Genomic DNA, 14,015 nt, shown 5'->3' with positions numbered 1-14,015 from the left:
GCTGCAACTATACAGTACGAACGGAACCTGTCTAATAATAATAATAATAATAATAATAATAATAATAATAATAATAATAATAATAATAATTATTATTATTATTATTATTCATCTTAATCACTTGGAATCCAAGCGGATTACAACAATAAAACAAGATACAGTTAAAATTCTAAAAAACCCTATCCCTCCCCCTCAGAATAAAAACATAATAGTAATACTAAAAAGAGATTAAACCAGACAGATATTAAAACAATTGTATAAAATCACAGTTAAAATCAGTGGAAGATTTGAAAAAAGAAATGTATAGTGGGGACCAGATAGGATGGAAAAGGGGATGGAGAAAAGGGGAGAGAAGTGTGTGTGGGGGGCGGGAGGCAGGAAAATAGAGGTGGACCTAGTCTGGAAAGGCCTGCTGGAAGAGATCCGTCTTAATAGCCTTCTTAAAGGTTTCCAAGGTGGTATCTGACGGTTCTCATCCGGCAGGTCGTTCCAGAGTCTAGGATCAACTGAAAAGGAACGCTGGGTCACTGCCAAAAGTCTAGTCCTCTTTGGTTGAAGCAGATTCTTCCCAGCAGAACGAGGAGTGTGGGGAGGATGATATGGGAGAAAGCGTTCCCGTAAGAAGTCAGGACCCAAGCCATGCAGGGCTTTAAAGGTTAAAACCAACACTTTGTATCTTGCCTGGAAACTAACAGGCAGCCAGCGAAGGGATTTTAAAACTGGTGTAATGTGGGCAAATCTAGATGTGCCAGTAATCAGCCTGGCTGCCATATTCTGTACCATAAACTTTCCAACTATGCAAATAAGTAATCTAAAGTTCAGGCAATGCAATTGTAACACAACCCTATGTGTGCTAACATGGAGCTCTCACTGTATTCCATGGAGCTGACACCCAGAAAAGGTGGGAACACACAGCAGCATTTATCTATGTGACTAATCTAAATTAGACATTCTACTCAAGATGTGCACTTCAATACAATACTACATTAAATCTTTAGAACACTTCAAAATTGTGTGTGCATATATGTGCTTTTGTGTGTGATGATTCAGAACTCTACAAGCATACATTCCATTTCAGGATAAATGACAAATCTAGTTTTCATTTCAGCTAGGAAACTGCACCAGAAATTAGCTTATTCCCACAATGACTTTTCCTATTGTAGAGCCACAGTGATCGCAGTCTGAAAGAAACCTAACTGCCCTTCTTGACTAGGTTCTTCTGACGGACAGCTTGGAAAAGGGTTTTTTGGGTGGTGGGGAAGGGAAACTACAGGTGCCAACATGCCCACCGGGGGGGGGGGGGGGTCATGGAATTATAGCCTCAAAAATAACTTTTCCATTGTTACTTAGATTAGCATTGCTAATCTAAGAACTGTGAAATTGTAGCCAAACACTACAAGAGACTATAGTTTAATTTGCACTGAAGAAATAATGCAGTTAGACACCGCTTAAACTGACATAGCTCAAGACTAAGGAATTCTGGTATTTGTAGTTTTGTGAGATATTTAGCCTTCCCTATCAGAACCCTCTGGTGCCACAACAAACTACAAATCTCAAGGCTTCCATAGGATAAAGCCATGGCAAAGTGGCACTTAGCTGCATTACTTCTGCAGTGCAGATTAGACCTATGACATCCAAAAAACAAAAGAAAACTAGTGACATAGGCCTGAAACAGGGGAGAGGGGGAGTACAGCTTCTGGCTGCATTGGAGGCATGGTGTGCAGACGACGCACACCCTTTATGTTGCCAGAAGATGCTCCAAGGCCACCTAAGGGAGTCAAAGGCCGCCAACAAAAAGAGTGGTAAAAAGCCACTCTTTGCCAGCATCCCACAGTAGCAGCCTGTTTTAAGAGTCTTAAAATGTCCAGTCGCTACAGTCCCGTGCCGATCTGGGATCGACTGCAGGCGAGGTGGCCTCTGGCCTCTCCAGGCTGTTTGTCTGCTTCACCCAATAGACTGTGAACTTCAAATTCTATGAGGCTATTTTACTGAGTTGACAAAATGACTCCCTGGTGTATAACAGTTGAACCATGTCTTGTTCCTTTGATAAAAAGCCAGTAACCACAGAAAGATGGCTGATAAATGTAAGCAGAATGGGAATTTTTTTTAAAAAAAAAGAAAGAGCAGGCTATGTTTTAGCTGCATTCTAGATGTAATTAGCGTATTACCATTCCAAAGCTGCATACTTTTATATGTTAGTTTCTCTCACTTAAATCTAATTGAGTCAAAACCAGTGTGTCTTCTTAAGTCAACACTTATATAAGGCCTATTGAATCAAGAGGTCCGCTATTACTGGGACTAACAATTAGATTAAACCTTTATAGCTATTATTTGAATGCAATATACTTCTGGAACCCTGACCATATCTGAATTGTAGAAGCTAAATTAATATACTTTTATAGGTATGTTTTGTTTTATACATTTCCTTTAGTTTGGAGGGGAAAAAACACTCAGCATTGCTGGAGCACACTGATGCCATATCACATCTATTATCAAGTGTATAATAACACCACACTGATTTTCATTTTTAAAAAGTCAAACTGCAGTTTTTGAAAGCAAAGCAAAACAACCTACCTTGGAAGGACTGTCTGGTTCTGTCAACCAGTTCTTCAACAGAATAACTTGCTAGTTCTCCTCTGGCATGCTTAGTTTTGCAGTAGGTACATGCATTCAGACAACTGGAAAAGAAGTATGAAGTGCATAAAATTCCTGATTTTTAAAAGTAAATGTACACATTAGTTCTTGACCAATTAAGTACAGCTTCTCTGCTCTGCAAAATATATTTATGTGCAGCTGTTGAAATTGTCTACAACTGTCATTTACTGACACACAAATCTGACTTTTGACCTTTTTCAAGTCATGTAATATATTTCCTCTCAAAGATCAGTCATGCAATATTTGTCAGGGTTCATATATTCACTAATTCTTTTGTCTCTTCATTTTTCTGCTTAAGGAATAAAAGCACTGAAAGATGCAGGTACTAAGGCAAAATAAGGATATTCCTTTTTCCCCCCATAAGACTTGGTCTATGGTTAAGCTTCTCTTAGTTGATTATGGCATCTAATTCGCACATCATTAATCAATTTTGAAGAAATCTGCACACATATTCTCACTGGAGGAGCCTTCCTAGGGACTGCTGGTATGAGATAGGATGGAATACAATAGTTCCAAAAGCCAATATGACATAGACTATTCTAAAGATACATTAATCAATTGAAATTGTCACCGAATGCTATGGGTGTAGAAGAAGAAATCTAACATTTGTTGAAACTGGGTCAAGACAGGTTGTCGCAATATGGTGAAACAGTCTGTTGATTATTCTTCAGAACCCATGAGAGTTCTCTTCTCCGGCACCAGATTACGGAACCAAGCATTTTACTTGGCTCATAATGGCCTGTTACAGACAGCCAAAATAAAGCTGCTTCAAGTCACAGTGGAGGTATGGTGTTTCAATGATGCATGCGTCCTAAGAGTCCAGAAGTTGCACCAAAGCCACGCTTCAGCCCTAAGGACTGGAGCGTGGCTTCGGTGTGGCTTCTGGACTCTTAGGGCGCATGCATCATTGAAACACCATACCTCCACTGTGACCCAAAGCAGCTTTATTCTGGCTGTCTGTAACAGGCCAATATTTTCATAATATTCATAATATTTTTTGCAATTTGTGCAAAAAAACCTATGCACAAAGCTATCCCCTTTCTCCTTTTTGTAACTGAACACTTACAGTTAGCATGAAGGCAAGCTGTTTAATACAAAGAAATGCAAATAAGTGAACCATCAGTACAATTTTTAATTGTACATGTGAGGCAATATTCATCATACAGCGCGCCCACGTATGGCATGGGTGCGCTATACACAGCTTTAACCTTACGCGGAAAGTTAAGCTGCAGGGGAATGAATGGCGCGTGCGCTGTGACGAATGCGGGATCACTCCCCCATTGAAACTAATGGGGTTTGAGCGTATGCATTTTTTCTCATACACGGGGTGTGTGTGTTCCAGAACGGATCCCCACATATGGGAAGAGCCCCCCCCCCCCACACACACGTGTGCACACACACTATTACCTGGGCAGCTCAAGACACAAAGAGTGGAGCATCTGGCGTTGCTTCTTTCAGGGCTTTTCCAATCAGTACTGTAATTACCTGTATATAAGTTGCTCCAAGATTTTAGAGTCAATATTGAGCATAAATTTCTCGATTTACAGTCAAGTATATATGGTAGTTGTTGTTGTGAGCCTTCAAGTTGTTTCCAACTCATGGCAATCCTATGGTGAACCTATCATGAGGTTTCCTTGGCTAGATTTGTTCAGAAAAGGTTTGCCTTTGTCTTCCCCTGAGGGTCAGAGCATGTGACTTCCACAAGGTCACCTAGTGGGTTTCATGGCCAAGTGGGAACTTGAACCCTGGTCTCCAAAGTCGCAGTCCAACACTGAAACCATTATACCATAGACTTGACAGAGCTTCAAAAAGGCTGTCAAGACGGATCTCTTCAGGCAGGCCTTCCCAGACTAAAATATCCCGGCCTCAGGATCTCCCCCCTTCTCAGTAATGTCTCCAAAGCCCCCTTTTCTTTTCTTTAGAACTGAAGTTGCAGTGGGTTATCGGTTGGTATTATTTTGTTTCATTTATTGTTGTTTTAACTAGTTATTGTGGTTTTAATTTAGATATGTAGTTTAATAACTTTTTAAAGGGGGAGGGAATATATTGTTTTTATGCTGTATGTTATTTTAATGTTGTAAACCGCCCGGATTGGTTCGCCACAGGGCGGTATATAAATAAATTATTATTGTTGTTGTTATTATTATTATTATTATTATTATTAACTGAAACTATCACTTGGAACCATAGCCAGGATACTGCAGGTAATCACTGCAGAAGGTCTAATTTATTCTATTCTTTGTGATTCAAATCAGCATTGAGGGAGATCATTCAGTTCAGTTTCAGCTGAAGGATCTAGACAGTAAACATGGGCAATAATGTAAACCCTATTATAGACTATTTAACCTTACGACAGCATGGATGATAGAGGTAATTGGGGGGGGGGGGAGACTAGCATTGAGCAACTGTACCCTGTGGAATTTACCAGTTCAGACTTGGGTCTGAAATAGAACTATAATATTTTTAGAAAAATAAAAACAAATCCAGAACTGTGTTATTTTTGAAAACCATCATGAATATAACACAGCTAGCAATAAAGGCCATCTTATATTTGCTTGTAATGGTTGAAAACAGATCCAAGTTTTTCATCTGTTTACACGCCTCTAAAGAAAAAGTAAAGGGGTCCACACACTTGAAAAAACAAAAGGAATATCTACAGAAAGTTGAGACTATACACATATTTTTTCAAAGGAAAGGAATGGAGAATGAAGAAATAAAGAAGTACTTCTGCTTTTTAAACTACATGCTTATTGATTGTTGCTGTTGGTGTGTGCCTTCAAGTTGTTTCTGACTCATAGCAACCCTAAGATAGACCTATCGAGGATTTTTTTTTTCAGGATTTGTTTGGGGGTGGGTCTCTTTGGCTCGCTCTTAGGATGAGAGAGTGTGATTTGCCCAAGTTCACCCAGTAGGTTTCAATAGCTGAATGGGGATTCAAAGCCTGGTCTCCAAAGTCATAGCTTACTGTTCAAACCGCTAAGCGATGCTGGCTGCTTCTAATTTATTACATTTCTGTAACAAAAGAAAGAAAGAAATTTATCACCTGATATCAAAATCCTTATTACTGATGTTAGGGAAACACAAACAAATATTACAGAGCTAAACCATGGCCTAATCCTTATTCTTCTGCCACATTTAAGAGCCAGTGAGACTTTAAGATATCCACCAGTCCTATGTAGTTACAGAATGAGTAAGATGTCCCAATAAACTGTTCTGGAACTGGCTCTAGTCCATGCAATCATTAACTTAGAAGTTTGCACTGTGGTGGAATCTAAAGATTAATCACAACAAACTACATCTAAAAAGAGTATATGAAGAATTATAGATAAATCTGGTTATCAACTATAGTACTGTAACATCAATAACTTTTGAAAATGCATATTTAAAAAGTTTCCAAGATCAACACTATTTTTGTAGGAATAGTTCCTGAAAACAGTTCATTATACTTAGGACAATCAGAATAGTCACCTATTTTTCCACCAAGACATCCTAATATTTCATTTTCCCCTTAGCTAAGCAGACTTTAACCTAGTCTGCATAAGGTTTTTAAAACCTGAAACATTCAACAACGATAAGGTTCTCGATTCAATCCAACAGCAGAATGGCAAAAAATATAATTGTTTTGGTTATTTTCCATTTTTTAAATTCCTCCCTTATGTGCCTGTTCTACAAATGTCTATAAAAAATTATGTAACTGAAAACCAAGATCAGGGAGCTAAGAGCAAATGTTTCCTCTTATCTACTGGGAACATAAACCTGCTAGAAATTTAAAATCTGTAAAATACATCTTTGGTTTTAGAAATAGGAAATACAGGACTGTGGTATAGCAAGCACTACAGAGAAAACAGGACTTCAAAGCACATTTTCAGACCAAGAGAAAGTAAAGTACCATAATAGCTGATGGACAATAAAGTGAAGATCATGCAAAGTATCATATTTTCTAACACTACTTTGCTCATATTCTAAGACGAGCTGAATCCGAAGTGAAATGCCTCACAGTTGGATATCAGAACAACTGTGACAGAACAGGGAAAACGACTTCCCCAAAGTATGGCTCTCATCTGGAGAAGAGAATGAAAACAGACAGTTGTACAAACGCTAAAAGATAAAGTGCTTTTTGGAGAAGGGTAATCAAAGAGTTCAAATTTTATAAGCCAATTACAGCTCTCAGAGTGCATTTAGGTGCCCACTTTATCCATCTCTGCTTGTAGAAACCAATGCTATGCAACAGATAAGGGAAAATATTGGTTCATTTCTAATCCAACTAGAAGTCACGTGCAATTACACAACTGAATTTTCATCAAGGCATGGGGGCAAATGCTCCACTTATTGCTGTGGGGAGTGATAGAATAAGTAGTACCACAGAGCAATGCTGTATTCCTGGCACTGGAGAGCAACCAACACATCAATGTCAGTTTAATGTGAAAAGCCATCTAACAAGGGCCTTTGGAAGACTGTACCCTCTTTACCCCACCAAAGCAAGAGGAAGACCATGTCAGCCACAGCCAGCAGTAAGTGAAGGAGTATATAAAGGGAACTCCACCTGCCTGTCAGAAAGAACTCTGTTCCAATTTTGGAATCAAGAATAGCAGTAAGAGAAACTATGCCCAGTTCTAGCTAGATGTAACACTGGCATCTAATGGATATCCCTTCCCTAGTGTTAAGAATCAGGAGGAGGGGAGACTTTCCAAGATCATCTTTATATGATTTCCTCTCAAAAGAATAACTGATAGGCTGTCATCAGTCAGAGTGAACTTTATGACACATACTAGTCTATCAAGCTGCTTTGGGTGTCTCTGAACCCTGTTGTCTTCAATCCACCTTGAGGAGACAATTCAAAGTAAGGTGCTATGGATTTTCTCACCCAATACTCATAAATGCAGAATACAACACAAAACACTCAAATCCGGGGAAAAAAATAGTTTTGGAAGTTATACAACCCAGAAACCTAGGGAAAGGGAGAAACTACTTTTTAAAATAATAAAGACAAATTTGTAAATAGGTATTTATTATTATTATTATTATTATTATTATTATTGCTTGGCCATAGGCCACTTGCATACAAATATGTAAGAAGTTATTTACTTCAGAGACAAAGAACAAGGATAAAACAAGAGAAAACAGCTGAGATAGACAGGGAGGGAAGGCCGGAATTCCAAATAAACTCAAAAAAAGGAAGTATAATCTAGGTCCAAACTACACTGCCGAAATAATCCCATTTGAGACAGCTCAATGCTAGGGAATTGTGGGAACTATTGTTTTGTGAGACATTGAGCCTTCCCTGTCAGAGTGCTCTGGTGCCACAATAAACTACAGTTCCCAGGATTCCCTAGCACTGAGCCGGGCAGTTAAAGCGATCCAAACTGGATTATTTCTGCAGTGCATTTTGGACCTTAGCTAGATGTTTTCATGGAATCAAAGAGTTAGAAGAGACGACAAGGGCCATCCAGTCCAACCGCCCTGCCATGCAGGAACTTACAATCAAAGCATCCCTGACAGATGGCCATCCAGCCTCTGTTTAAAGACCTCCAAAGAAGGAGACTTAGAGATGGAACTCACCTCCTTTATGACTCTGAATTTGCATTTCAGACTCAAAACACATGGGCCAAATAAGGCGGCTTCCGGCTATTTGGGGGGTTTGGTGTTTACATGATGCATGCTCTCAAAGTGGCCAGAAGCTGCTCTGAGGCTGTGCTAACGCGGGGGAAGCCAACACAAAAGGATCGGATTTAATCCACTCCTGCCAGTGGCTCACTTTGGAAGTGGGCCATGCAGTCACTGCGGTCCTGGCCACTCCTTCCAGGCCGTCTGTTTCAACCGTTATTTGGCTTTTTGAAATTAAAACAGCTCCCTTTCAAAGGTAAGTATGAGATGTATATTGAAAGACAAGGCACATGATGTATTTGATTATTCTGCTTTGTCAGACTTAATGGAATTAAATCAGAATGCAGTCCCTCATATTCTTTGCGAGTACTAAGTTCAAAGAAAAGGTCTTAGTCTTCTATCAATTTTCAGAGACATGCCTGTCTGGCTCTCTTTTTAATTACCTTATGGAAACTAGTAACTTTCAAAAAAATCATTTAGGCCAAGATCACACTGAGAGGCAGAACAATGCTACACTGATATAACTCCACAGAACTGCAATGGGAAGAAGGCAACAGAATAGTGAGGGGAGGCAGAACTGTAGCCACACACCTTTCTGATAGCATCATAGACAGCTGCACACTTGTCTAGGGAAGACTTGGAGATCTCTTTATGCAAACCAATCAAATCTTCAACAGCTTGCATAATTGCCCAGTTCTGCAAGTGTGGGTCAGCAACAGGATTTCTCAATCTCTTTAAAGAGACAATGCCAATTTCTAGTACTAATTGTCTAAGGCAGAATTTATTTCAGGCTTTCAACTTAAAGAAGGACCACAAAAACATTTTCTGTAAACTGTTGGTAGAAATGGAATTTTTCCTCTCTTTCCACTTGAGTAGAGGAGATGAATGGCACATCAGGCAGATGAAATTACAAGAAACTCTAGAAAAATGAGGAAGACATCATGGCCAGCACCACAAAGAAAACAAGCAAGATTGTTCTGATACATTTGTTATTAGTTCTTTGGATATCTGCTGGAAGTTAGGAGTAGTAATGGGGGATGGAGAGGCTTAGTGGTTAAGATGCCAATTCTGATGATTGGAAGATCAGAAGGTTGGCGGTTTGAGACCCGAGTGCTGCATGATGGGTGAGCTCCTGTTACTAGTCCCAGCTTCTGCCAAACCTAGCAGTTCAAAAGCATGCAAATGCAAGTACATAAATAGGTATGTCAGAGAGTGGAAGAAGGGGAGGAGTCGGGTTGGGGTCCCGCACTTGAAGACACCATGCAGGAGGACCCTGGTGAAGCCAAAGAGGACAGGCCGGAGCTGGCTCAAGGAGAAACAGCTGGGACTGGGATGATGTCCTGGACTGCAGCCAGCACACACAAACACCGCTGATAAGGATAGTAATTAGCAAGGCAAGCAGTTGAAACAGTCCACAAACCTTGCAGGGATTGAGAGAAAGAGCAAACCAAAAGCCAAAGCCGAAGTCAGGAGCAGAGAGATCACGATAGTCAGTCCAGTCCAGGGTCAGAGCAGCCAGCAGGTAACAAGAGTCCACTCCAGGATCAAAGCAGCCAGCAGGTAACAAGAGTCCAGTCCAGGGTCAGGCAGCCAGAAAGTAACGAGAGTCCAGTCCATTCCAAAGTCAAGGCAACAAGGAGTCAGGATACATGAAGCCAGTGCCGGCAGCAATCACACCAAAGGATCATGCAATAAACTCTGGCATTGAGTTGGCATCTCCCTGTTTCCTAAATAGGGGACGCCCTCCCCTGTACCAGGTGAGGCTGGTTAGCTAATTGCCTCACAGCAATTCTCTGGGACCTGCATCCGCCAGCACTTTAAGCCCTGCACTGCCTGAAGGAGGGAACCTACAAGCCTGGTTCCTCCCCAGAGTCACCACTAGGCTGCTGTACCACCAGAGGAATCCCACCAGCACTAGGACCTGGCTGAGCCTCCTCCTCTGGGGCTGGGAGATCAGGGCTGGCTTCTGCAGAGCAGGATTAACACCTGGTGTAGCCTCAATTACCTCTTGCACTGGAGCAGGATTAGCACCTGGTGTAGCCTCAATTACCTCTTGCACTGGAGGAACCCCATCTTCCTCCTCATCCTCCAAGACCTGCTCTTGGCTGGCCATGACCGGTGAGGGCCGGGCAGGAGGCGGTCCCAGGGGGTAGAAAAGGGGCAGAGAAGGAGGACCAGGGGGAGGAGAGAGAGGAAGTGGATGCCGAGACAGGCTATGAGGAGGAGATAGGGGCCTGGGTACAAGACGCCTGGGTGGCCAAAGTAATCCACCAGTACTTCTGGGGGTGCAGGGTGGCAGGTGGTCGGGGAAGTGACTGGGAAAACCTGGTAGAGGGTTTCTTTGCCTTCCGGGTCCACCCCTCATCCCTGGATGAAGACGCTGGTCCATATCAAGCGCGCCCCGTGATTAACCCTGGTCCTTGACTGCTCTGGACATACGGGGGAGGTGTTGGCCAATGGAGCGGGGCTCTAAGGAGAGGCCAGGGAGAGAAACGGGATTTGGAGCGGCAGGCACCAGCCCGGAAGCAGAGCTACGACGCTAGTTATAAGGGCAGTGAAGTAAACAGCCTGTGTTTTGTTGTTTCCCCACTTGGGCTTGTTGAAGTTGCATTAAAGAAGCATTGAGCATCTGTTGGTGTCTACGACTTTCTATCATGGATGCTCATGGGCCACCCTCACCTACCAGCGTAGCCTGGGTCCCGGCAACAAGGTACCACTTGTCCTTGGACAATGCTTGCTCTCCGGCTTAGTAACGAAAATGAGCACTGCCCCTGACAATCAGTTACGACTAGACATTCATGTCAAGGGACTAACTTTACCTTTTTAATGCAACTATTTTACATTATACTGCTTTAATTTGTTAGAATTTTTTTTTGCATCTGTCAATATAAACTATCACCAAGAACCTAAGTTGTAGATTCTGATTGTTTATTTTAGGATGTAAATATCATGACATTTGAAGAACTAAGTACTACTTTCAAAGGACAGGGCATCCAGAGATATTAGCAGGTGATACCTGACTGATGAAATCTCAGGATTAATTTTATCACTGAATGCTGCTTTATAGCATTAATAGAGTACCTATATATCAAAGTTCTGACACAGCAAAGTAGTGGATATAAATGGTAAATAGCTAAGAGAATCAGCTAGTTATGAAATATGAAGAGGACAGACTACCCGAAGACCTTATGTCCTTATTCTAAGAGCTGATAGAAATGAATTTTTTTTTATGTTACTGGATTTACTACCATATTTTTGTGATAGTACAAAATAGTAACAGTAACCTGCACTTAAGAGGTGCCATTGGACTACTGAAAGCAGTAGTATAACACAGTGCTATAGACTGTGGCGGGATACAAACCGCCGCCGCCGGTTAGTCCGCGGGGGAGCCGGAGCCTCCATACGGCGCGACTCCCACGCGGAGCGAAAAAGAAGCTCCAAAATGGAGCTTCTTCTTGTGTCGCGTTTGCGACGTAGCGAGGCGCCAGGGGCGCACTCGCTACGTCACAACGCCCGCGACACGTACGGACGCTCAGCGTCCGATACGTAAAGATGGCGGCACCCATGTGGAAGGGGCGCCGCCATCTTGTACGTATAGGATACGTACTAGGGTTAGGGGGGTGCGGAAGCACCGCCCCTTCCTAACCCTAGTACGTATTCTATACGTACTAAATGGCGGTATGTATCCCGCCTGTGATTCTGGAGACAACGGTTCATATCCCTGCTCAGCCGTGGAAAACCACCAGGTTATCTTGGCAAGTCACACTCTCTCATCCACAGAGGAAGGCAAAAGCAAGGAATGGAAGAAATCTAACCACACTTCTGTGCAACGAACAAGACATTTAGTAAATGAAGGGGTCCTCTGAAGCAGCCACATAGAAAACTCAGCTTAAAAGTAGACTTATCGCTGCCTGCGATAAGAGCTATTGTGTTCACTTCCTCAATGGCTTATGGGACAGAGTGGTTAAATCTCACAGGAAACATTAGGCTACAGTTAATTCTGAAACATTTAACAGATTCTTGGGATAAAAGGTATTGTTTCAAAACTGGTCAAAACATCCGGAAGAAGGGGGTTAAGCGTTTTGTGTGAGTGTGGCAGAAGCTAGCAAGCTTAATTTAGACTGCCAGACATAACTATCAGGCATGCTTCCAAAAAAAAAGTATGGCAGTTGCTTCTGTGGGAACACAGTTTCTGAATTGTGTGGGTGGAATAATAGTGAAGAGAACACCATAAATCATCATAAATGACTGAATAAATAAATAAACAAATAACAATGTTTTTGAAAACAACTTGCTCCATGTCAGGTGCAGGATACTCCTTGCATATACCAATGTGACTAATTCTTGCAAACTCAAACAATATAACAGTCTGGCTAATACCTAGCCTCCTTTTGACAGTTTAAATTACTAGTAACAATGATCAGAAAATCTTGAAAACAGCTTATTATGAGAAAGTCCCTGATTTATATCCCAGAAACAGCTCTTGGAACAAGAGCTTTGCTTCTGCCCAAGCAAATATGATACTCTTTGTGAGCACATGTATCACTCCAGAATACATCTAACTGTCTCAAACAATGCTCAAGACTAATAAGAAAAAGTTTAAATATATGATATCCATACTTCCCAAAACTAAAGACAACCCTAAGTTGAGTTAAAGTGAGAAGCATTTTAGGAAGCCTACAAAGCTACACCTTGCTTTCCAGCTGGAACATGTGTGGTCTCTGATGACTACTACTATCAGACTATACAAGGTATTCTCTGATTATCTCTACTGTCAGAGGTCGAAAAGCCAGTGAAATGGGGTGAAAAGATAGATGGGCTTCTGGCAGGACACCAGAAGTATATCAGGTGCTGAGATGCCATCAACAATAGTAGGTTCTGTATCAGAGGGCATGATGCTGTTGGCCAGGAATGACAAACCACCAGCTCACAGCTCATATTTGCCATGGAGGCCTTTAGTAATGTCCCTCCTCAAAACTCCATCCACTTCTAACAGACTGGAAAGCTGGCGCTTGATACAACAGCATCCCAAGGCTTTCCTCATCTCTTGTTGGCATGAGAAGCCATAATTCCAAGGTCTCTGCTCAACCCTTGCTGATGTAAACAAAGCAGCAGGCAGGATTTCCAACACTTCTAAAGAGAATGGTTATTTTAAAATCCAAAAGTACACATTGCAGTGATACCTCTTTCTTTCTTTTGGGCCAGTGAAAATATACTAGGCTAGCCTTCAAAACCCACTGGCTTCTCCATAAGGCAAATATGGTTAAAAAAACAAAGCACATAGGGGAAGAAATGTGATGATATAGAGTCACAGTTCTGCATCTTGCTTGCTACAGATGTGACAGTGAGAGGGTGTACGGAGACTGATAATTGAGGCCATGCTCCTCACCTCCGAAAGTCATGAGAAACAAAAGCAGTAAAAGAAAGCAATAAAATTCCCTTTTCCCATCTGCTGCTGCAAACTGCCTCTCCTTGAGATCTGGGTTTCTCCCTGTCTTGTGTGAATCCACAGGCCCCTATGTTGGCAGAGTTCAGTGATGACCTCCAGAAGCTCCATGCTGCCAGCTGTGGAAACAAATGCAGGTGATGCAACAGGCATAGTTTGTCAATTGGGACCAAATTAGATTGTTGTTAACTATTTTGAAGGTTTCATGTAATGCAGTGTCAGCACTGGTAAAAGTGACTTTAATGCCACAGCTCAAGATGCTGAATGCAGAGCATTACCACTCTGACTTTCTATAGTCCTGAAAGGGAAT

The 14,015-nt window shown here is 41.7% G+C and overlaps 1 protein-coding gene across 3 annotated transcripts in view; it reads right to left on the bottom strand.

The window, feature by feature from the left end:
* LOC149317087 (threonylcarbamoyladenosine tRNA methylthiotransferase-like) overlaps positions 1-14,015 on the bottom strand; it is a 319,318-nt gene that overhangs the window by 179,760 nt on the left and 125,543 nt on the right. For all 3 annotated transcript variants that reach the window (XM_089516838.1, XM_089516835.1, XM_089516836.1), the window contains exon 8: positions 2,575-2,678. In XM_089516838.1, the coding sequence (XP_089372964.1) occupies positions 2,575-2,678 (104 nt within the window). The remainder of the gene's footprint in view (positions 1-2,574; positions 2,679-14,015) is intronic.

Source organism: Sceloporus occidentalis, unplaced genomic scaffold (assembly GCF_023333645.1).
Source record: "Sceloporus occidentalis isolate IW3139 unplaced genomic scaffold, rSceOcc1.0.p SCAF_3, whole genome shotgun sequence".
Lineage (NCBI taxonomy): Eukaryota > Metazoa > Chordata > Lepidosauria > Squamata > Phrynosomatidae > Sceloporus > Sceloporus occidentalis.
Note: the sequence above shows the minus strand (reverse complement) of the source record. Positions and strands in the feature narration are given on the sequence as shown.